The 24997-nt window shown below is 38.7% G+C and overlaps 2 protein-coding genes across 3 annotated transcripts in view; both read right to left on the bottom strand.

The window, feature by feature from the left end:
- Window positions 1-3109: 3109 nt before the first annotated feature.
- Window positions 3110-24997, bottom strand: part of LOC135940387 (protein gooseberry-neuro-like) — a 33734-nt gene continuing 11846 nt past the window's right edge. The window contains exons 1-5 of one of the 2 annotated variants that reach the window (XM_065485255.1): window positions 13385-13425; window positions 10067-10380; window positions 9857-10013; window positions 3630-3971; window positions 3110-3381 (exon numbers count right to left, since the gene is read on the bottom strand). In XM_065485255.1, the coding sequence (XP_065341327.1) occupies window positions 3146-3381; window positions 3630-3971; window positions 9857-10013; window positions 10067-10380; window positions 13385-13409 (1074 nt within the window). In that variant the 5' untranslated portion in view covers window positions 13410-13425 and the 3' untranslated portion in view covers window positions 3110-3145. Of the gene's footprint in view, window positions 3382-3629; window positions 3972-9856; window positions 10014-10066; window positions 10381-13384; window positions 13426-24997 lie in introns of those variants that run through there. The other variant, XM_065485254.1, reaches the window with a different exon arrangement.
- Window positions 14544-23689, bottom strand: LOC135940518 (P-selectin-like). Its single transcript, XM_065485438.1, has 4 exons — window positions 23666-23689; window positions 15293-15364; window positions 15130-15232; window positions 14544-14813 (listed from the first exon to the last, which is right to left on the bottom strand). The coding sequence occupies exons 1-4, from the start codon at window positions 23687-23689 to the stop codon at window positions 14587-14589; spliced, it is 426 nt and encodes a 141-aa protein (XP_065341510.1). The 3' UTR covers window positions 14544-14586.

Here is a 24997-nt window from a genome sequence, read left to right as displayed (position 1 = left end):
ATTGAAACAATGTACGCTATTTTTAATCGTACTTTTAAGAATAATTTGATTTCTAAAATTGTATTATTTTTTTAAATACTACTCAAGCTCATTTGACGGTACAACAATGATTGGAAGCTCAGAAAAATTAGTCAATTGTATAAATTTCACAGAGCTGCTGATATTTTCATTGATTGTATTTTCTCAATCAGTAATCTTGTACTCAATTTCTGTACTACTGTCTCCCTTAAGTTTAGGTAAAAATCTAGGGCAAATATATATTTGTTCTCAAGAATAAATATGGAAATATGGCAATTAATTTGCAGCCCCGTTCAAAATAGAGGGCATTTTGTATAATTATAAGTGCTAGAATATTATTTTTGCGTTTTCATGTAACCATATTTCAATTAACAGTCAGACCTATCATCCATTTTCATTTAATTAAATGTTCCACGCAGTTCGCAATTCCAAAACGCGGGCAGAAGCGACGATTCCCGCAATGCAGCTGTTGCTCGCTACTCATCGGGCCGTGAATATGCATGGTCGGCGTTGCAGCGTCGTCAGCAGCAGGTGCCTCTCTCATCCGCCTCAATGGCTTTACCAACACTTCACAAAACGCGTAAAATCCATAAAATAAAGTTTTATCCTCCAACTGGCATTTAGGTTTATGAAAGAGAGAAACACTGCTTTCAGCCGTGGAATCTTTTTTATGTACAAAAATACAATAATATACAGCAAAAACAGTCTGCTAAAAGAGAGCGCCTGTCGCAGTGGGAGTTATGCAGCCGGTGTGACTCACGTGTCCGGCAGGTTGATGGACTGCCGAACGTGATCCAACCCTAGGGGCGACTCGTGTGTCGGCCCCGTGGCCCCGGTGTGCGTCATCCAATTAGCGGTTGGCACCCCAGTGGCCCGTCTCCTGCTAGAATGGCTTGAAGGGTCGCGCGTACTGGCCTCCGCCGAAGCCGCCGTGGCCGCCATGTCCGCCGTGTCCACCGCCTGCCGCGTAGGTCGACGCAGATGACAGGAATGTCGAGTCGGAAGACCCACTTCTGGAACACGATTGAAACACCGCCACAAAAAAATTAAAGCTTTTTTATAATTTCACACAATTTGTACGGTATTTTTTTTTCAAACGTTCAGGGTCAACTACTGTGTAATTAGTGCTGGAAAATTGAATTAATTCTTTCGAGGCGAGGAATGGATGTGGGATGAAAAGGGGTAGTGGTTACCGCCCTGAAACCATTATGGCTCATCAGGGGTATCAAGATGAGTTTAAAAAATATTCAGTTTTTGCATTTTTGACCAGCACAAGCCGAGATCTCGCGTTCAATTGATATTTCGATTTTCCGGGAAAGAACTCTAATATTTTGGTTCAAAAATTTTAAAGAAAAAAGTAAGATGTTTTTATTTTAATTCTCCACTATAAATCAGAGTTAACCTGTATACATCGCAAATACAATGTCCACGATCTAAAACTCCTCTTTTTTGAGAGCGAACGTGTGGTTTCGTCCGCGGCTTCCATCTTGGTCGGGCGAGTTTGAATGTGTTTTAAAGGGTTAAAGTTCTGCATTCGTGGCACGTTTCTACGTGCTGCGTGCATTGCAAAAGCACTTTTCACTTGTGGAACTTGACGTTCAGTTTCGCGAAAAGCGAGAGGAGCTGAGTGAATTGCTCGGGGGCAAATGGATACTGGAAGCTGCGCGAGTGAGAAGAGCAGGAAGGCGGAAATAAAATAAACGACGCCAGCGGGCGAGGGTTGAATAGGAAATAGAGCGGCTTATTATGGAAAACGTTATTTTGGTCGTTCTACTTTTGGAAATAGTTTCTTTTTGACAAAATTTTTAAAGTGCGAGATATTTTAAACGTTATATCTGTGGCATTTACTGATTTTAAACAATTTTCCTTGAAACATAATTTAGGTTCAGTGCGGAGGACTTGATACGCAGTCACGCATTCTGGATTATATATTCCTGCTAACTTAAATGCCCTATATAATATACTCTTCTAAAACATTGGAGATTGGAGATCTATAGATGCTCTTCCAAGTTTCTCACAGAACTTTTGACAAGAACATTGGCCTTGCAGCTAATACTTTAATGGAACACAAAAGCCATTCAGCAAAGTTTGACAAAGTGCTTGGAACGAGTTTGACTTTCGCTGCTATAATTCCACTCAAAATGAATGTCTAAGATTGAAAAAAAGGACAGCAAAAATTTAATTAGATCTCGTCTAATTACAAATTCCTTTGAAGATAAATGCACGAGGGTCTCCTCTATTTGAGAGGCGTAATTCGCAATCAACCGCAGAAAGACACACTTTGCGGCTGTGAGCTGAGCGAGAAGACGACACGGGACTTAAATTAAACTCGGCTCCTGTGAGCAAAATGTCAGCCGCAGTGTGTGTCTCCTTACTTGAGAATTTGTGCTAAACCAAGTGACGACATTTTGCGCGGCGACCGAGGTGATCCAGCGTTAATTGAGGACGAGACCCGAGAGGCTCGTCCCTCACAAGTGGCCCTCTCGATTGCCGCAGCTCACCAGCAACCGCAGCCGCCGTCGTTTGCATGTGTGCCCGCCAAATTGATCACGACCCACCCACAACCCCTACTCTGCTATGTACGTATATCGCCGCAAGGAACTTGAAACGATCGACACTTCACGAGATGGCAGGGAATTGAATAGGCGTGAATTAGGGTCTCTACTTTGCAACAAAAGGTCATTAGGTTTTTGATATTAAAATCAGACAATGAGCAAACTTTTAATTTAGATACATGCCAATTTAAGAACTCAGAAGAATTAACTTGGAAAAAACCGTTGTTTCAATTAAAAAACGAGTGACATTGACAAGAAAATGCAAAAATTGAAAAAATGCCCAAATAAATTTTTTATGAAAGTCTGCAAGAAAACTCTTGAGACTGTGTAGATTGTTCTGAATGACAAATATTTTTTAATCATTAAAATAAGGAAACAAGCTGACGCATCACAACTTTTAATCTGCTCGTAAAAATGGTTTATTTCGCTTCAATTTTCTCAGATATATTCTCATTTCGAGGAGGACGCCCTTCTCCGCAGCGCATAAAACGACCCTCGAAATTCTCGCCAGACTTTGCTATCTCTTGGCAGAGAAAAACACCGCAGGCAAATTGAATAGCTCTGGTGCAAACTCACCCCGTCGGTGTAGAATAGTTGTCATAGGCAGGCCACTGTTGCTCGGGCGTGGAACTTGGCCAACCGGCCGCTGCCGCATCTGGCGGCGCCGGCGGCAGGTAGTCGGCGCCGGCGCCGCCCGAGGACGCTGCCGCCGCCACGAGACACGACGCCTTTGAACTCTCCGAGGGGTAGCCACCCCCGAAGCCGCCTGCGGACGTCTGATGAGGCAACAACCACGCAGCTGATGAACCTACTTGGACACAAAAATTCCAATTGAAAATAATTTGAATAAATATATTGGACTTCATTCTCTAGAACAATTTAACATAAAAATCTCTGAATTTTCTTTTGTAATTTAACTATTCTCAAGTGAAATTATATTCTCTGATCTCTTCTCAGATTTTTTGAAAATGATTTTAAATAATGTCATGGCTAGAACTATATTAAGCATAGTCTGTATAAAAAGTTTAATTTTGTAATAAATTTTTTTAAATTTACCGTGAGCCAGGGGCGTGTTGTCCGCGGTGGCGTACTGGTGCGAAGCGTAGGGTCCCAGGGGCAGGGGGCTGAAGGGTGCAGGACCCTGGTGTGAAGGTCCGGCCTGTTTGCGCCATCTGGCTCTGCGGTTGGAGAACCACACTTGGACGCGCGCCTCGGTCAGCCGCGTGCGCTGTGCCAACTCCTCCCTGGTGTAGACGTCAGGGTACTGGGTGCGCTCGAACGCCCTTTCCAGGGCCTCGAGTTGCTCTGACGAGAAGGTCGTCCGACTTCGGCGGGTTTTCCTCTTCAGCTGGATGCCCGGCTCGCTCTCAGTGTCTGAATCGGAGCCAAACGCGCGACCTAGAAAATAAATTGCTAGCGTGTTACAAACAAAATGTCTTTTCATTGTTGTTTTTAAGGAGGGTTAACGATTGACTTTAAGAGCTAACAAATAAGATTTTAAGTTCAAATTGCATTTATACAGTTGAATTTCTTCCCAGCGAAAAAAGCGTTTGTCTATAATCCACGACCCTTAGACGGGAAGGGAAATTGATGAATTAGGACTGCAATCTACTGCTGCCGAAACTAGTGCAGGATTTTTTTTCTTTTTGAACGATAAGGATCAACAGTTAAAAAATACTAATTTGCCCTATATATATGAACCAAGTTCTCGGTCGAATTTTTCCTATTCTATTTACTTGATTTTAACGACACATAATATACATAAAGACGGAGCTTTAAAAATGGTATTTTTTTTTTTAATTTACGCGAATTTCGGTTCACAGACAAATGGTAAAAATGTACCGATATAAACGAGATTTTTTTAAATTGATAGATTTTATTAAACATTTTAAAGAGGTCTTTTTTTTGGACTGGGCTTCCTCCAAGCCATTAATCTTCAAGATTTGTTCAGGCAAAATAAAAAATCTAGGAAATTGTCTCGAAACTCCTTTCATCTGAATTAACTAAATCAGCACTTTTTATAAAATATCGATGAACCCGCCCCAGTTAAAAGGCGACATAAGTTTTAGACAGCTTCTAAGTCATTTCAAACATATATAGTGAAAACACTAAGCGTGGTTTCAGATTTAACTTCATTTGGTATGCATGACGCATACAAATATTACAAATGTATAATTTAAGCTGATTTCTATTCATTAAAAAACAATTTTTAATCCGTTTGATCAGCGTTTGATTAAATACTTTATTAAAAATGTCTATGGTATGAATTTAACGAATTTAATTATTAACTAGAGGTCTCAGCCGCGAGAATTAAGGAGGTGCCTGATTGGCCTAACCGAATTTTCTACCTGGCGGCGGAGGCTGGCCATTTTCACCACCGGCTGGCGCGGCTGACAATATTTAAAACGTGAAGTTTGACAGTGCTTAACGATCTGAAGGGCCAGAAGACATAATTTCTCCTGCGCTTTTTCATTTTAGTTCCTTTTTTACCGGTGGCTGGCGCAGCTTAGCCAGATTCACGGCGGCTGGCGGCTACCCACGTGACCCAAAATGTTCCGGCTGGTGCGGTGCAGCGCGGCTGGCTGAGACCGCTATAAACAACCCTTTCAAGAATTTTGAAAGCTTTTCTAAGCCGATTTTCTGCTAAAATACAATAAAATCGATGTTTGTGTCAAAGAGATCTTCCTCAGATGTTGACGACGACCTGCACCACAAAAAGAGGGATTTTATACTTTTCCAGCTCCATTAGGCACAAATGTAATAACATCAATGTTTGCGTGTTTTGTGCTTGTCTGCGTCTGGGTGAGAACGAGGAGGACAGCCGCAGAAGTCAAGAGGGACAGACAAAGGGGCGCCCCACACGCAGCGCGCGGCGGCAACAATGCGCGCTACCGCAACAATGCGGGCAGTCAATCACGCGCATTGGATTTGGGATTTTCATTCACACATTGCTGAGATGCCAGGTTGGACAAAAGCGGCGGCAGCGGCTCAAAGGTGCCGCCAAAGGTGTGCAGCGGGTGGTCCGGCGGCCCGGTGCCTGTCGACGGCCCGCGCCGCACAAGGACCCCCCTGGCTAAGCCGGCCGTGATTTACGACCCCCGAGGCCCTGCATTACACTAATTCCTCCTCGTTCGCACCTACTAATCGGACCCGCAAATCGCTGCTTCCGGGTATAAGCAGCCGAATTCCTGGAGAAAAGTCTGTGCTTTTGTTGCTCCAATCCGACAGTGAATGGTCGCTTTCAGCGTCACTTGTGTGACCAAGTCAACGCGTCTTTGGTGGCATTTATGAATGAAATAAAGGCTCATTTTTTACGAGAAAATTTTATGGAAGTTCATAGTATTCCTTAAAATTTGCAGCCAATATTTAACTATAATCATATACAGTGAAACACTTATCAGGGAGCCTGGTTAATTAATTTAAAGGTTTGTGGAGATCCTTTAAACCTTTATTGGTTAAAATCGCGAGAATATACATTTAGAACTTTGACATCCAAAGATTACTCATTTTGAACTGTGTAATTTATTAAAGAAATTGCGTTATTAATAAAAATCAAACGTAAAATTTCTTTCCATTTAACAACTTTAATGTCATTAGTTTTCCGAATTAACAAATTAGTTGCTGATGGTAATAACAAATGGAATAATTATCATTAATGTACCTGACTGCGGCGCATTTCTTTGAGATTCACTTTTGGCTTTTGTGCTGATGAATTATTCATCTGCGCCTCTCGTTTTTCTTGCGTGTCGAGCGGCCGACAGCTCTTGAAAATGAAACCATTTATCAACAGGGATTAACCTGCGCCTCCTTTAATCCCCAAACTATCTAAAAGGAAGCTGCGTCTCACGCAAATGAGCGGGGATCCAATTTGACGCGAGTCAATTATTTGAAATAAATATAATATGCAAAATGATTCTTAATTGGATATTATCTGGCCTTGTTTGCTTTTTAAATGGATGAATAATGGAAGAGCTTTTTGTTATCCTTCAAATTTATTATTATTTGTTGTTTTTAGTGTCCAACCAATAAGACAGAGAGCAGGGCTTGTCTGTGTCTCTATGCCCTTTTTGGGCTTTTGCAAATCGGGAATTGCGGGTAATTTAGTTGTCTCGATATTTGAATTACAGATACTATATATATATATATATATATATATATATATATATATATATATATATATATATATATATATATATATATATATATATATATGTGTGTGTGTGTGTGTGTGTGTGTATATACATACATATTTATATGATGTGAAAATTTTAGGAAGCAAACAATTTATCAATTTAAGAGGTCAATTATACACAACTGTGTGGATTTATAGCCAAGATGGCAAGCCCAAAAAGAAACAATTGATTATTGAAGCATACATAAAATTACTACGCATCATAAAATTAATATTCTCGCAAAGCGGATATTACAAAAGAATTTTTCCCAATTCATTTCTTTCTTAATTATAAATCCGGTCATTTAAGTCTGCAATCCTGCAGTTAAACTCACAATGTGGAGCTTTTACTGGTGTTAATTTACGTTATTATTAAAATCACAATAAGTAGCTTTAATTTTTTAATTCTATTTCAAATAAATTAGTTAAATTATTGAGTATTTTCAATCTTTTAATAAGACGCTTAATACATGTCTAGCTTTTTGAAAAAAAACATGTTTAAAATTTAAATATTTTTTCTTGCGATAGCCATAAGGTTTAAACAATAATTGAGAATTTATAGGAATTCAATAACAAATACTGGAATTTTTATGTTATAATGCGTTATGTATTTAAATATTTGAAAAGCAGTCATAAATATATTCCCTGTCAGCAGGCTCAGAAAATTATCGTCAAACCACAATATTCCCTTCCTGGAAAAACAATAAAATAATTTGGCTGTCGTCTGCAGATATACAAAAGCGTCAAATCGCAACACGTTTTACGAGCGTGTATTTTTGTCCCCTCGCTGTTCTAAAAGCAGCCAATAAATGTATTCAGGCAGCAGGTAATAAAACACGAAGGTTTAGCGAGTTAAATCCTCCTTTTCCGACGCTTCGGCGGCTTTTGCCCTTTGAAAGTGCGTCTCAAAGGGATGATGCGATTTGTTTGCTCATTGACAAAGCGTCGGCGGCGATTCGCACCTCGGCATGGCGAATGCGGATTATGCATCAAACGTGTCAGGTGCTCTCTCTCTCACTCACTCTCAGGTCGGCTTCTGATTTAGATTAAAAGTGGCAGATAAGGTGATGCTAAGTAAATACAGCGCGTTAAATTGCTCCACGCAGCTTTTAAACGAGAGGATCGAGAGCGCGCGTGTCAATTACGCCTAATTTCAAAACCACCGTCTCGCTTCTAACAAATCATGACAAAATTTGATTCCTGGTCCACAGGGATGTGAAAAATATGCTTTTTGTGTTTACAGGATGTTATGCACTCATTTAGATTTTATTAATTCAAGTAAAATCGAAATGAGCATTCAAATCCACTAAGTTTTAAAGATATATTTAGTTGATGTCAGTTAAAAAGATAAAAGTTAAGATCTACTAATATTATGAGTTTTTTGAATGAACTAAATTTACCCTATATATGTCATATGTTATTAGTTCATGTTTAGCCTAATTTAAGTCGTTATGCGAGAGTTTTACACGTTTAGAATAAGTTCCTTCCCCAGTCGAAAAATTTCGGTCCGATCGGATCGAAAATTTCAGCGTTGATTTGATAATGGACTAAATTATTTTTTTGAATGGACCATCCGGTCGATCGTGGGATTAAATAGTCCCACGTAGGACCGAACATTTCGCCGGACCACTCTGTTCTGACCATTTGGTCAATTCGCGGAACTTTTCAGTCCTTTCGTGGGATCATTCGGTCCGTTTAGTTTGTTTTAAAAATACGAAAATCGATATTTCTCTGCTGGTTAATACGTTTATTTCAGTATTTAAATATTAAATTGACAAGAATAATTCCTATCACATAATCTACAAGCAGATCAGACGGATTTCTGTCACTTCCCTTAAGCAATAGAATAAAATAAGCTACTAGTAAATATATTTTAAAATGGAAATAGCGGCGGCGCTCCTCTTACATTCATTCATTTGATGCGGCGATGCGGGCGAGATAAAAGTAAGCTACACGCACAAAAGCCTTCTTCTCCAACGCGAGAAATGAGAATTGTGCCTGAGGCCATTTAATTAGATATTTGGACCGGGCGTGCGTCGTGTTTTAATTAGGCCGGCCACACGCAGAGCTATAATTTGTCAGCCGCGAAAATGCCGTTTAAGCAGAACAATTGTTTGCGACTTAATACAATGGCAGTCATTTTTATTCTTTCAATTCTCTGCTATACATAACTTCACGGCAAGAACCAAAACGCACATTGCTTCAGCCAAGCAAATTGAATTGTAAATAAATGATAAGAAAAATAAAACTGCAATCTTAACCAGCAGTTCAATATATAGTAAAGGTAATTTTGTGATGAATTTCATTGTCAAATTGCTATTTTTGAGATATTAATTAATTAAAACTAAAGATTAAAAAGAAATTTCTTTATGGTTTTTTAACGCTTGTAAAAATTTCCTTAAATAGAATTGCTTATCCGTTAGCTCCATTTTCCCCTGCTTCTTTCCTTATGCCTTCATGATATTCTTAGAATTATTTGACAGATGTACAAGAAACCTTTCGCCATTCAAATGTTTTCAATTTGCATGAACGGTTATAGGAAAAGTGAAATTTAGAAATTGTGCAAGAAGATCATTGTTGCAAAATCATATGAAACACTAGTTCATATTGCCACTTTGATTTAGACAATTTTTAAAATTCACATATAAGGTTTGTGAGTTATTTAGACGCTCTGTTTAACACATTTCCCAATGCATAAAAAATGACTTAATAGGTCTAAAAATTTACACGAAACGGACTTTTCATTTATATATTGAAGAAACAACCTTTTAGGATGAGAAAAAATTAAAAGATTAATTTTTGGGTTGAAACCCCTTCTTAAATTTAAATTTCAGAAAATTTTCTCTATATATTGCACTTTTGTACGAAACGATTTGAAGGTTTAGGCAGATTTAGATGGTTTTAAGTATGGTTTAAATACATGAAAGAATGGCAAAAACCATTCGTATCGAAGACGAATAAAAGGCTCTGAATAAGCGACAAATGATTTAGATCGCGCGTGTAAAAATCACCCTTTCAAAGCCTTTAGATAGACTTGTAAAATTTATATATATTGCAGTGCCTTGCGTAATTAAGAATCAGCATGCAAGAAAGAAGAGATAGGCAAACTGACCTCCTAAGATTCCATCAATGCTGTGGTCCTTTTTAGGGTCGTCGTCCGGTCTGGTTCGGCCCCTGAGCACGCGGCTGATGGAGGAGACGGACGGCACCCCAATCCTTTCGCAGACACCCTCCTGTCCGCCGACAGCAGCAGCAGCAGCGGCAGATTCCTGTTCGTTTACCCGTCAATTGGCAAGAGGGAGGGAAGCGGAAGGGCACTCACCTTGATCAGGCGCTCCCTGATCTCCCAGGAGAAGATTCCGGGTGCGTCCCTCTTGTACTGGTCGATGCGGCGCTCGACCTCGGGGGTGGCCACCCTGGGTTTGCTGCCGCCGATCACGCCCGGCCGAATGGAGCCCGTCTCCTGGTAGCGGTTCAGAATCTTGGACACGCAGCCGTGCGAAACGCGTAACTGCCGCGAGATGACGCATGGACGCACCCCGGCCGCCGCAAGCTCGACGATCTTTAGTCTAATATGGTTCGGAAGCGGACGCCCGTTGATGAACACACCCCCCAGCTGGTTCACCCGGCCCTGACCTGCAACACCGATAAAAAGAATCCACCATACAAAAATGAGTCGAAGAAATTCGTAGAGTGACTTTTTTTATTAAATCCGGCCAAAACAAAGAATAAATTCAATTTATTATCATTTTTTGTATCTTCTCGAGTTAACTTAATAAAGTTGAGAACAATATGCGCAAGGGAGTTTATTAACCCAAGATTCTCTCTATTTTATCAAAGAACTCGCTAAATGCTTGCCACGTTTTTTATACGCTTGATATCGATTGCTTCTGCACGCGATCCATTGAACGATGCAATTGAATATAATAATCCTGGCTATTAGATTTTTGGTTTTGTAATTCTGAAATTATGTTTTATATCTGCACACTGCACAATCTAGGAAAATAACATTTTCTTCTAGTTTCTATTAAATTGGGTAAAAGCAACAATTTATCCGGAGAACCGTTTATATTCCGATATAACTGGATCCTAAATTTGTTTGCTAATTAAGCGGTGAGCATTACAGTCTGCCTTAACAAAAATAATGAGATTTTTTCGCCAGAAGGACTTCTTGGACCAATAAAGAACCTCTCATTTTCGTCACCCGTTTAATTTAGATTTAAAGTTAATTTGCTCTACACTTTGTGTGGGCGACTCTTGAAAACTAAAATTATACCTGCGCAGGCAGACAGCCTTTTTTGAGCTGTAAAACACATAACTACTATTTGAAAAAAAAATGCAATTACGGCTGCGGGTGTCAACTTAAATTGCGCGCGATTACTCATCGGCGAATCGAATCCGACGAAAAGTAAATCGCGGTCCAATAATTATGCAAATGAACTCGAGAGTCAAAAGTCGGGAGAGACACCTTAGCGCGACTTGAGCAGGCCAAAAAAGGCGTTTCGGGGCGTCTGCAGCGCGTATATTAATTTTCAAATCGACGGGCACGCCTCTTTTCAATGGGAGAATAATTCTTTCGCTTAACTCGGGTCGCGCGCGAGCTGGAGAAATAGAAAGCTTGTAGCAGCTTTTAATAATTTTGGCCACGCGGTGAAAACTTGCAGAAAACCCGCGGAAAACAACACTCGATCCACATGGACAGAGCTGTCGTGGTGCATGAGATCATCTTTCCCTTTAAAATCCGCCGCGTGCACACACACACACACACACACACACCGAAGGAAGGAGAAAATCGTCTCACGTGATGCATGGAGAATTCGGTAAATACTGTACACAGACTGCGCGGCACACACACTTTTGAGCATAATTTTCTTCTCTTCATGCGATATCTTTGGTCGCGCGCACGCTGCGGCGGCGAGCAATAAAAGAACGAAAATCACGCTTTTGAGTGACGCGCATGAGCTGCTCTTTTGCCTGCGTTCTCATCGATGATGTAAAATGCTCTCAAAGCGGAGAGTGGCGTGCGCCTGACGCCCTTTTTCAAGCGTTGTATTATACGAATGAGCACGGAAATTAATTGGCAAATTCGCCTGTGGAAACATTTTTTACCTTCAGGTTGGGTTTAATTTATGTCGACACATTTTGCGTTTTGCATCGGACTAAAATAACTAGACTCTCTTTTGTTTGTGCAAAATTAAATGTGAAAATTATTAATTTTGGATCAGAAATTCCAAAACTGGAGGAAGTCGAGACTTAACGAGCAGAACGGTTTGTGGTTTGGTCGAGATTTTACATTTTGAACATCGACTAAATTCGTGTTTTTGCCAAAGGTTTCAAAGTGGAGTTGATGAAAAACGATGCACTGAAATTATTAAACGAGTTAGGACTTCTTTATTGAGATAGTTTTTGTTTAAATCTCAGGTTTATAAGGTGTGAGAAACACAAAAAAAATCAGAAAATGGCCTGTTTTGACCTGCCTGTAATATAACTTTGATCGATGATCTCAAGTTTGGTGTTCATTTTGTTGAGTTCGAAAAGGAGAATTCAATACACTCTACTTTTTGTATTGCACTATACTGACAGAAGACGAGTGCTCAAAATTCCCCGCAAAATCATCAACAATGGCAAATTTGTTTGACTGTATTTTGCAGATTATTTAGAGCAGAACTGTTAGTCAAACTTTCTTCACAGAATCTAGGAAAAAACCAAATTGGAAAGAGAAGTTTATAGCAATGAACAATTTTTTATTCCTTTATAGCAAAAGACCTTTCCGTGTGAAAGCAAAACGGTTTAACTCTTGAAACTAAAATTATAAAAAATTAATCATACAACAAAAGCATCAAAACACCGCATTACGAGCACAAAAGTCTCAAATAACGATTGAAAACAAACAAAACATCCATGTTGATAACCTTCTAATGACATTTATTAAGCATTAATGAGTAATAAAAATTTATTTTTACCAATATTTAATTATATATACAGTGCGGTGCAGAGAGTTGTCCGCGTGGAGACTTAAATGAGCGGTTTTCTCAGTTCGTCAGCAGAAGAAAAAGGAAAAAAGCGTGTATAGCTTTTTATCAGCGTTCGTTGGGCGTATTTTGTGGTTTTTCGTTTGCCTCTAAAATTGGCGGTGCGCACAGCAAGTGTGTGTCCGCGGCTTTCAGCACTCTCTGGCTCGCGCGCGGTGCGTGTTATTACTTAATTTCAAGAATGTGTCACGCTCGTTAGGCACGCTAATGAAACGACCAATTAATTATGCAAATCAAAACACAGGCTCGGATAGCCCGCGGTCATACCACGCAGCATTAGTCGCGGATGCGCAAAAAGTATGAGCGATCGATCGCCGCATGCCCTTATACCCTTAAAAAGAAAATTTTTGCAAAAAAGTTATCTTTGCCTGAAATTTGAAATTATTTTTTTGGGATTTTTAAAAATTTATTGCAAAATTTAGTTTTTGATCAAATCATGCACAAGATGAATAATTTACATATTAACTTTCAAGCAATTTTCCACCGTATATTGAGGCAATAATTAAAAAAAAAGAAAAAATCGCATAGAAGAAAGCAGAGAGGTCAAAATACACGGCATCATAAATAGCGAAGAATCTCGTCGGCATTGAAAGGAGAAAATCAGGTACCTTGAAAGGGATATCCAGCGAACATGAGGCCTGCCGGTCGGTGACTGCTGCGGCACGGAGCGGCGGCTGCGTCGCGGTGGGCGGCCGGCCGTTGCTCGGGGGCCGGGCCTAGCGGTCCCCCGGCCGCTCCACGGCCCTCCCCCTTGCTCGGCTGCCCTGCAGTCCCACACGCTGTAACCGAACTCCCAAGCACCGTTCTCCAAAGGTTCTCCGCTCAGGAAACGAGTTCACACTTTTATAAAACGGTGCAGCTTTATAGACTATGGAGATCGAATATGGGACACTAGAGATTTAAAAGAAAAATTGCTCCTCAGAATTATTAATCATACTTGTTACGTCCATGAAGATGAATTATTTTTTCATCACTTTGATGATCATTTGAATAAATTTTTAATATATTATGAACATAAATTTAGTTGTAAGTTAGAGGAACGATATAAAGCAACCTGGGTAGCTCCCGCGATGCGCTGGTTGCATAATTTACTTCCCTGGATTCATTTGTTTAAAATCTCCATTTTATGTAAATAAAATTTAGATTCACGAAGCCTAATTTTTTAAATTTCAACATTTTTTATGTTAATTTATAACATTTTAAACAGCTTCGAACGAAAAAAATATTCGTCATAGTAGTAATAAAATGAGCATTGCAGTTTTTGTGAGTTGCTGTCTGACTTTTTTGCCGTAGTCTTTTTCGAGGGGGCACTTTTTCAAAGGGGGAGGGGCTTCGTCCGGGGGGCCGTTTCGAGTTTTATTTTCGCCGGGTCGCAGCTGGCTAATCGGCGTGACCGACTAATTGAATGGGACGTCGGCAGCTGCGCTGGGAAAATGTCGCGCGCGCTAATTCGCCGGAACCGCGCTGGTGCTGCCGACCGACCCACCGACCGACAGGCCGAATGAATAAAACATATTCGCCGGCAAAGGGGCTGTGATTGCGGCTACTTCTTCTCCTTCTCTGTGCTGCTTTTTACTGCCGAGAGAGCTTCTGTTTGAATAGGGGAGAAATATATGTGTGCCACGCCGAGGGATGATGTGTAATTGGGCCTAGAAAAATCATTGTTCGTGTCGCCAACGACATTTCATCCCCGCATGTTGATCTGATTATTACGAGGCGAGCAAATGCATTTTCCTCGTAGCAATTTTTGTTATTAATGACGCACATCGGACTCAATGAATCAATCTAGTCAGATTTATTCACAAAAATTTCAAACGTAGCAGGATTCCGGCATTTCGCAGGCAAACCAAAGAGGCCGTCTGCAGTCGTCGTCGAACAGTTTCAACTCTGGCGACGCTTTCACGCAGGCCCTGTTGGAGGTGAGGAAATCGTCCGGTTCGGCGTCGGCCCACAAGGTTGAGTTGATCGGCAGGAGTACGGAGTTTTCAGCCCAAACGAATTCGCCCGACTCATAACGAGCTGACGTCCAAAACTCGGCTGTTTTCCGTTAATTTAAACATAAATAAAAAATACAAATTATCATCTTGGCAGATACCAAATGAAGACAGATACACGCGAGGTTGTCATAATTGTCAGAAGAAATTAATTGCAGCATCCTCTCGGTGTATGGAGCGAGCTGTTTTATTTTTCCATACATCTATAGAAATTCCGGCTATATGTATACTGTTTTGTAGCCCTAATTCATGAGGGGTAGCCATTAGCTGGAACCTTTTCTGCAGAAACATGGAAAATAAATAGCTTAATTTCTACTGACAAATCAACTTAATTGCCATATATTATATATGCGAAGTACCACTCAGTTGCGCCGAGATAAGATTAAATTCGAGCTGCGAGTTCAGCGTGATCGCCTGCAAGTCATGCGACGCACAGAAAGAGTTCACGTTGTCCCAGTTGAACTGAAAAAGGATAAGTCTAATATAAAAAAAGAAGCATTTTTGGTGAGGTATTATTCAAACCAAGTCTTTGCGCACAGCGTACACTCCAGTTTCCAAATTCGTCAAATTCAAATGCTCTCCTGAGATTGGAAACTTGATAATTAATTCAAGGCTGATGTCAAAATTCTACTTGCCAAAAGTGGTGCAATCAGGCTTGATTTCAATTCCGCTTGAAAATGCCAGGAAGCTGAGAGCTAAGATATAATATAGGACCAGCATTCTTTTGCAGTAGTGTCGTTGCATCAAAAACGACTATAGCACAACATTGATTCCCAGTTGAAGTACGCTTTATTGTCTTATCATTATCAATCTTGATGATTGTTAAATTTGACTTATCGCATTGTTTGCTATTTGATACTAATCTTTTACCTTTTGCCTGATTCGCACTTATGTTAAATATTTAAATTATTTTCTTACGTCTGTTTTTTTTATTGTTTTTGTCTATGATTTGGTCGGATTCTATAATCTCTACTATCCTTATTAGTTTTGATTAAATATAGGTCTTATTATCAACGGTCAGGACTATTAACAACAGTCAAAACATGAATTTTTGAAAAGAGAGAAATATATAATTCTTACTCGCCTTTAAATGTGAAGAAAATCAAATTTTCAGTGGAATTAAACGAATTAAATGCATCTTGCTCGGTGAGGTGTGGAGCGAGCTGTTTATAATTCTACAGAAATGTCATATATAAAAAATTAAGCTAAAATTTAATAACGGTAAAGTATTTGGTAATAATTTCCTTATTACGTAGCTCTCATTACAAATTATGCACTTTAGTACGTGCGAATCAAATGTTTATTTACAATTTACCTTTTGAATTAAGTCCCTTCATGCTTTTAAGAGCAGTACTGGAACGCAATCTTTTCTCAAGAGACGAGCGCCTTTTTGTTAATGAGACGAAAACAGGCGGAGCGCGTGTGTCCAATTGACGAGCAAACGACACTCGAGAGCTGCATGGAGCAGGAGGAAGAATGGAACAGAGAGAGACTCTTTGATTCACATTTATGGAGAGCGCGTCGAAAAGGAAAACCAACGAAGATTATCTGTAAATTGGTGTGGCGCGCGCGGCGCAGGAGGAACAGGTGTGCGTAATTAATTAATTGGCTCGCGCGAGACGTGCTAAGGCGGCATGGAAAATGAATTTTCGGCGCCAAATTAATTCGATCTCGCGCAGTGTCGTTAGCGAGCAGTTTGGGTGCTTCTGCGGACGCTGCGATTTTGGTGATTTGGCCGCGGCGGCGCAGCTGCCGCTCTTTTCGTCGGCGACGGCCGTGGCAAATTCGACCGGTTCAGCCGAAAATCAGGCGTGACGCCCCTCAACTCTCTCATCGTGCATTTCTGCAGCTGCCCATGCGCTTGCTTTTTCCTGCTCTCCTCTCGTTCGCGCATATGCAGAGATCGTTTTGCCTTTTTGAAAAATGGTATATACGTGTGCATAGACGCCGCGACGGTGGAAAATTCGATTTTGCCTGCGTGTTAGCGTCCGTGCACAAGTAACAAAGGTGCCACGGCGTAATTGAGATTTGCGACGAGTAGTTAGCACCTTAAGAGCCAAAAACAAACAACGCAGGCACGCTCTGCCGAAAAATATAAACGAATCATTGGTCGCACTTCAACAAGCCATATAGAGTATTTTGGAAATTCATTTCCTGGGCATCAAGATCATGATTTCAGAAATGAATTATTAAATCTGCAAGCAAAATTTAAACAATAATTTAAAATTGTATTTATACAATGACGTGTTTTAGAGTTTAAATTCAATTAAATATTTATTTTAATACACAAATTTTAATTTAAAATTCAATAAATGATATTTTTACAAATGTCACGGTTGCTGTAAATTAATTATTGAAAACACGTTAGGAGTAATCATAAAGCAAAGTTTTTACCGTCAATATATTTATTGATACATGTATACAAAATATTTTTGCAGAGTAATTTTTAGCACGAAAACGTTTAATAATTTATAATAAATTAAGATAAATATACCTCATCATATTTTGAAGCAGATGATATATAATTTGTTACATTGATTAAGGAGAACGTATGAGGTCAAGAGCGCGACGAGCTAAGCGTCGAAATTGATGTTTCCGCGACATTCGAAATGGATGCGCGTTTGCTTTTGCGTCTAATGGCCGAGGGATGCGCGGAGCATCCTCTCGCAAACAGGTCCTGGCAGATTGAATTGTGTGCATATCATTTGGAACCTTCTGATATACGAGTTCTTGATTCGTTCTCGTCAGCAAAACAGCACGGTTAAAATGATGTGCACGCAATTATTTGAATCGAAAAATCGATTCGCCACTCGAATTTCGCGTCGCACACCTTTATATTTATATATGTAGACATATAGAGTTTAAAAGTCGGAAAATCAATTTCATACACATAATAATTATTTGGCTTCTTGTTAAACACAAATTGAAAATACTTGAGCCGTAAAGCTTAATTTAAAAAAATGCAAAACAGCTGACATATTTTACAGAATTAGACTTAAAGAAAATCAGTTTTGAAAAATTTTACTTACTCCAAAAATTGTTAAATGACTCATTTTTATATCTTAAATTCAACAGCAAAATAATCGATATTTTTCTCTCTCCAAAACAATTACGAAAGAGTTGGATGTTATGTGGCAAAATTTTAGTCTAAAAAATAAAACTGAAGCGTGTATAGAGTATAGAGTTCACAGCTCTATTCATTCTAAAAAAATTGAAACCGTTTATGTCAGATCAGCGAACAGCTTGTGTGGCATTTTTTCAGGAGGAAAACACGTCTTTTAGTCCCCAACACAAAACACTTTTTTGCTGACGACTCGCTATTGAAGAGCCCTGTCCGTTTAGAATTATTCGTTGTCCCCGTTGCGTGCAACGGAGTTAGATCGAGTGTGTGTGTGTCTCTTTTGCACTGCGGGCGCTGACTTCAAACACTGAACGTGATAACAAATGTACTTTGCTTTGTGAGGCGCGCGTTTGATTTATGGAATGCAGCTGGGTGGCCTTCTCTCTTCTTGCGGCTCGTCTCTCGTGCAGCTCTCTCGCGCCGCAAGTCTCCTCTCGGCTCTTCTCTCTCAATTTTGTCGCGGCCGAGGGCGAAGTGAACCAGATTTTGGCAGCGAAAATTGCAATAATTGATTTATGGCGATACTCTCAGTTTGAGTACTTTCTTTTATTTGCAGTATCATGAAGAAATAACTTTCCCTATATGACAAAACAGTTATTGATCTCACAATCAGTAATAAATATTGGCACATACACACGGGATTGCAAGCTTAAATGATTTTTTCCATATTATAAGAATTCTAGTTTATTAGAATTTTGTCCTGTGGTCAAGATTAGTAAGATCTTTTGATTATTTTATTCACACTTCGTGCAAATTACATCATAAAATTTTATTACGTCTTATGGAATCAAAAGTGTGGAGAATTTACATTTTTACTGTTAAGTCTTAATTGGCACCTCAGCGTAATATTTAAATTTAATATTTTTCCTATGCTCTCATTTATTTATTTAATTATTCTCAACTCAAGAAACACTTAAATTTACAAATACCAAAAATACAATATTATTTGCGCCAATTTTAAATAAATAAATTAATACAAACATTGCAAGTCACAAATTTAAACTTTACAATATTTAAGAGTCAAAAATTAAAAATAAGGAACAGATCAGACCACCAAAATATTACAGGACAATTTGAATGGAGATCATATAATTATGGCTCTTCGTCTAAAAATTCCAAATGACTTAAAAATGTTGAAATACTTCAACCAAATAAATCAAGGTAAAAATATATAAAATGGAAAAGACGCAGAGACTGCTGCAATTTTACCAACAAAAATATTCAAATGTATAAATTGGCTGCAAGTTCTAAACTTACTTAAATAACTGAATATCGAGAAAAAAATCTCTAATCTACATAGAAAATAAAAATTTGTAACACGAAAGAAATCCTTTAAAAAGTCAACTGCCTATATTTTAGCGCTGCACCACGTCATTTGAAAAGAATTATTGTTGCTTGTTTGCGCAAATTGATTTCTTAAGGCATATTTTGAACGCCGATTTCTTATGAATGAAAAATTCTGGAGCAGGATGAGACGCGAAAACAAACAATTTTTCTCGGTGCTTTGTGCTTCGATTTCGCCTCCGCAGTGGCTTGTTTTCCGGAATTTGGCCGCCGATTTTCCCACGATGACCTGAGGCGAGAAGAATACGCCGATAAGTGCATCTAATCGCGTTTTCCGCGCTCTTTTTTGTTGTTTGCTCTGCTTTCTTTGCTCGCTTCAGTGGTCCTGCCGCGCTCAGAATGCCACCGTGCAGCAGTTAAATAAAAGACTCTTCCGGGCGCGAGGTCACACCAAACTTCAATTCGGCATTGAGAGTTTGAACCAAAGTTAAAATCCATCTTTATTATAAAATATTCATACTTTATGAGTCAGTTGTAATTGTAATGTGATTATGAATAGATTTAAGCAAATGATCTATAAGCGTAATATCTGTTAACAATTTTATTTCAACTAATGATCTGTATCGTGGTTAATTATAGTAATAAAATAATTGAATACATTTAAAAAAAATATGGGAAATAAATAAGTAAAAAAGTAAGTAAAATAATATTAATATTGTTCTTAAAATTTTAAATTATATTAAATTACATCATATTATTTTTTAAATTAAAAAATTTATTGATCAAAAATAGTAATTAAAGGTTATCTTAATTATTTGTTTACTAAAAAATTAAAATAAACTAACATTTGACCAAAAAAATCACGTGTGCATTTTACTTGATCTTGCCTACAGTTTCGCTTTTATTGAACTTCGTATATGCAAGACAGACCCGATTTTGAGAGCTGCGCGCGTCCATAAATCGCGGTCGGAGGAAAGCTTAATGCTCATAATATCCAATATTACAGCGGGCCGCGCGCGATTATCATAATAATTCTGTCGGAGCTGCCTCTCAAGTATCAAAAGGGGACGAGCAGAGAGCCGGGGAGATGGATTACTATTATGAACAAGAGGAGGAAGAAGAAATACGCCCGCAGCTGGTTTCTCGAGAAAACGCTAATTTCGAACGAATATCTCTTCGACTCTCGCGCGGTCGTGTGTGTGATTTTGTCACGAGTCGCACGCGTCGTGCCATTTTCCTTCCTTCTTTTTTGTTTCTGTCCGAAAAGGGCCACACGCATGCACTTTTCTTTCTTTCTTTCCAGCCGGTCGTGCACCCACGGGCGGTCCGGCGGCGCTAATTGCGCGGCGCGAACCAATTATTTGGCTGCTTAACTCGATTATTACGCGCGCGCCCAGCCGGTCGGCCTAATTGATAAATTCACCTCCGCAGGGGGTCCATCGCCTGCGAGTTGTGCGCAAAAATCATCATCTTATCTCGCTTGACGCTCGCCAAAATCTCGTTCTTGAACTGTATATGTGCGCATACGGAGAAAATGTATAAGTCTATTTTTTTTAATAAATTTTAAAAGTAGTGATTATTTCACTCCTGTAAAAAGGACTAATTTCTCAGCTCAAATATATAATTAAATATGATTATATTAATTGAAATTTAATTCAGATTTGTCATGTAATGTCGGCATTGCACTGTGGTAGATCGAGTCTTCTTTTTATGGAATTAAAGCAGCAATATATTTCTTACAATGAGCAACGGTTAATATTAACAATAAATATCAGATTTTGTTATAGTTTTTAAGTGTGTCAATTTGTTAAACAAAGATATATTCCGCTTGATTTTTTATTTGTTGCAATTGACCCGACGGTGGGCGATTTTCCCGGAACAAAATAAATCATATTTCAATTGTAGATAGGGAGCTATGGGGAGACAGTCTCGCCGCTTAAATGCAATATATAAACTTTGAAGCCGATTTTTCCGGAAATTTAAACGGCACTCTTTGAATCTCTTGGATTTTTCTTAATTTTTCGAGAGCAATTTAATGGCGAAAAGGATTTTCAAAAATATATTTTGCTAGGTTTATCAAGGCTTCAAATCTGGCGGATCAATATATACATCATACTGAAGTTTTCCGATATTGAGTATAAAGAGCTGTGTTTAGATATTATTGATAAAAAAAGTTTGTTTGTTGCTCAATATCTCCAATTATATCAATTCTAATTTAGACTGATGTATATATTATTTACAAAATTATTTATTATATAATTAATCTGGGAAATAAATATTTAACATGCTTACTTAATTAACAAAAGAATGAAAACTGGTTCTAATTAATCAAAAATAATATTTCGAATATTACAAGAAGAGAATAATTATAGAGATGCTATTATGTGTTCATATAGGCTGCATCACAGTTCTTTATTTTTACCCGACTTTCTAGAGAATGACCATGACATTGGCAAAACTCATTACTTAAACTAGAAAAATAATTAGTATATGGCAATGAGAGGTATGTATTTATAAAAACAAAAAATAGGGAGAGAGAAAAGACGAACGCACCGATTAAAATGCAAATTGAAGAGAAAAATAAACCCTCCGAGTCACGATGACCTCACCTCAGCAGATTAATAACAAGTCGGCTCTGCGCGAGCCAGGGGAATCTTTGGAATTAGAAAAAACAACGCGTGCACGGCGCTGATAATTCACGCGCGGCGGGAATACGACGACGACGGCGGGGAATAAAAAATGATAAAATATCTGACCCGACGAGAGAAGAGGTGAAAGCGAGTGTGTATGGCTGCAATTACGACGAGCTGCATATTATTGTGTGCTTGCCAGGCGTAATTGAATAATTGAAAAAGCGACCGGCGATTCCACGAACGATCTGCGCTTCGATCGACGAGAGCGCAAATTGAAAATGTGCAACAAAGGGCAGCGGTTGTAAATCTCGTCTCGATATCGGTCCGCGTTTTATCGCCATTCGCAGAATCGCCGACTCATTCCCATATCTCGGCTCAAAATAAATTATATGTAAATGCAACATTTTAAATCTGAAAAATATATGTTGACAGTCGTAAAATAAAATAACTCGTGATGTTATTTACTTTATAGCAGTGTAAATGAAGAGGTGTTGTGTATTCTGTAATCCCCATCAATTGAATTGAAACTGTATACAAAAATCTAATATAAGGGATGAAATCGCAGCAAAAATTGTGATTGATGATTTGATGAAGCAGAGGTTTATCAAAATTCCAACATTTTCGAGAAACTGTATAATACTCGTGAGTAAGAAATTTAGATCTTAATAATCACGTGGATGTTTTTTTAACGTGGTGCACTCATTCAAAAGAAGCATGGTGAAGTGCTTTATTCGCTTTTCTGTTTTTTCACGATTGCATTTTTGCATTATTCGCTGACTCTAAAAATACAAGTTCTTCAACAGGATGTATATAGTGATTGATAAAGAATTTAAAAGCAATAAATCTTGTGTTGCACATATTCTTCATTATTGAGGTAGAAATTAAAAGAAAATTGATGATTTACACGATTTCAATTGATTCCGAAGCATTTTCAGTCTGGAAAGCTGCGCGTATGAATTGGATCACTTATCATAATAGGATCATGCTGCAGCCTTGGTGGAAATCGAGACCGCGCATAACGCAGAGCGAGAGCATTTTATTTGCCGCCCGGCCGGCGATAATGGTAATGGGCTTAATTCCAGGCGATTTTCCCGATCGATCTCGTCGCTCTTTCTCTCTCCATGTGGTGTGTGTGTACAGTATAGACTGCTTGCTTGGCTTGCTGGCCGGGGATTAGAGCGTAATTGACGCCCTCGCGATCGCTCTTTGATCGTCGAGTGCGCCGCCACCATAATTCGCCGCGCGTCCAGCCTCTTAATTCTGTTTGCGTTGCGCGGCACTTTTCAATGCCCAAAAGCAGCTTTTAAAAGGCACTATCTTTTCTCAGTTGGCATTTGCAATTTGTATCAATTTGGTGCAATTTCGATTTTTTAGTGTCTGCACGAAACCTGATTCAAATTACTTTATGACCACGTTTTTAAATGCAAAAAAAATTAATTAATCGAATCAATTTTTCTACTTTGAATCAAATTGTTCCTTTCTATCTGTTATGTCTAAATAATTTTTTATGCTCCGCCTTTGAAGTCGCCACGCAGGCTGTCTGGATCATTGTTGTTGTTTAGTAAAGGAGAAGGAGGATGAAGCATCGCACAGGGAGAAAACGATTGAAAATATTTCGCTCTGTCCTCTCCGCGTGGCTATTGAGCATCCTCGCCTCTCTTGCCTTTGCGGTGATGCTGATCGAGAGTCATTTTCGTCCCTCCGCGTGAGCTCAGTCGTCGTTACCTTCCGTCCCTTTTTGTGTATAATATCTCTCTCTCTCTCTCTCTCTCTCTCTCTCCAAAGAACTTTATGTTTTACGACCAAGCCCAACCTCTGAACTCGCCGCGACGGCGAAGCAATAACCGATCAACTAACTGCGCCGCATCCGTGCTGACACATTCCTCTAATACCTTGTTCAACACGCAAAAGTATTATACATCAATCTTTTTCCTTCTACACCCCTCAAGTTCATTTTTGACCAACATGAAAAACAGCCTTTGTTCCAAACAAAACTTCGCCAAAATACACGTTCTTTTCTTTGAATTGTTTTTTAATATTATGAGTATGAATGTTTTTAGCTGAACAAAATGAAAAAGGATTTCTTGATAGTAAGATAGGATGAGCTTCTCCATCCAGTGCGTTTCAAAAGCTTTAAAATTAACTGGCAATATTTAGAAATTATATACACCTCATAAAATGAATTATAATTTAATTGAATTTAAGTAAAAAGAATTACGAGGTAACAAATATATTTTTTTGAGATTAAAATTGAAAATGGCTTTTCCATAAGTTCCTTTTATATAAAATGAATTTTAGCGGCAAACGAAAATATACATAATAAAATGGCCAATCTATAGGACGATCTGCAACTTAATTAAGAACCAAATTTACGAACCAAATTTTCAAAAACATATCTGCGTCAAGGAGAAAAACCTGGTTTTCTGTGTCATCTGTAAAAAGAGCTATTTTTAAGTAAATAATCTATATAGCAGCAACTTAATCTTGGACAACCCTGCCGCTCGTTTTCCTGCTCTTTTCGATTGTTGGTTTGCAAAGATCCCTTCGATCGCTAATTCAGAATTTATAATACAATACGAATTTTGTTTTGGAAATTTTTATAGCATAATTGCTTATTAAAAATCGCTTTGAAATATTAGACTTTTGAAATTTTTAAAAATAGGAAATGTGTTACAGGGAGAAGTCAATAAGTGGCGATATTTAAAAAGCCTTTGATATATACTTGATGGTCTCTCATAGAGTGTGCTCACTGGTGCTTACAATAAGTGCGGTCAATTGTTTTTACAACAATCGTAATACGTTAATTCTGTTCGAATTTTCCTTTTTAAAAAAAGAAGGGGGTTTTGTATAAAATCTAACGCATGCATGCAATATTCCTTTTACTCCTAAAATGGTGGAATAATTTTTACTTTCTTACGTCTCACTTCCTAAAATGTTTCTATATTTAGGAACTGGTCAAAAAAGAAGAAAATACAGTTTTTGCTATTATATATATGTTATCACAAAAGCTTTTGTCCAACTCTTTTCTCACACGCCACTACTCGGTCAGCCCTCGATTTTCCCTTTGAAAATAGCCAATTGAGCTTACACGATGGATCATAGATGTTATCTGAGATATACAAAAGAGGCTGCACGGTGCATTGGACACGTGTAAAATTTTCTGCCGCATGCCTGCGCGAGCGAGCGGGT

This window comes from Cloeon dipterum, chromosome 3 (assembly GCF_949628265.1).
Source record: "Cloeon dipterum chromosome 3, ieCloDipt1.1, whole genome shotgun sequence".
Taxonomy (NCBI): Eukaryota; Metazoa; Arthropoda; class Insecta; order Ephemeroptera; family Baetidae; genus Cloeon; species Cloeon dipterum.
The sequence above is the reverse complement of the archived record's forward strand: the minus strand, read 5'-3'. Positions and strand labels throughout refer to the sequence as shown.

What these genes read in the sequence shown, in the direction of transcription:
- LOC135940518 (XM_065485438.1), bottom strand. Translation starts at nt 23,689, where the DNA reads ATGTGTCAGCACGGATGCGGCGCA. An exon ending in GTCAGCACGGATGCGGCGCA is followed by an intron (nt 15,365 to 23,665) that starts GTTAGTTGATCG and finishes TTAATTATCAAG; the next exon opens with TTTCCAATCTCAGGAGAGCA. An exon ending in ACGCTGTGCGCAAAGACTTG is followed by an intron (nt 15,233 to 15,292) that starts GTTTGAATAATA and finishes ATCCTTTTTCAG; the next exon opens with TTCAACTGGGACAACGTGAA.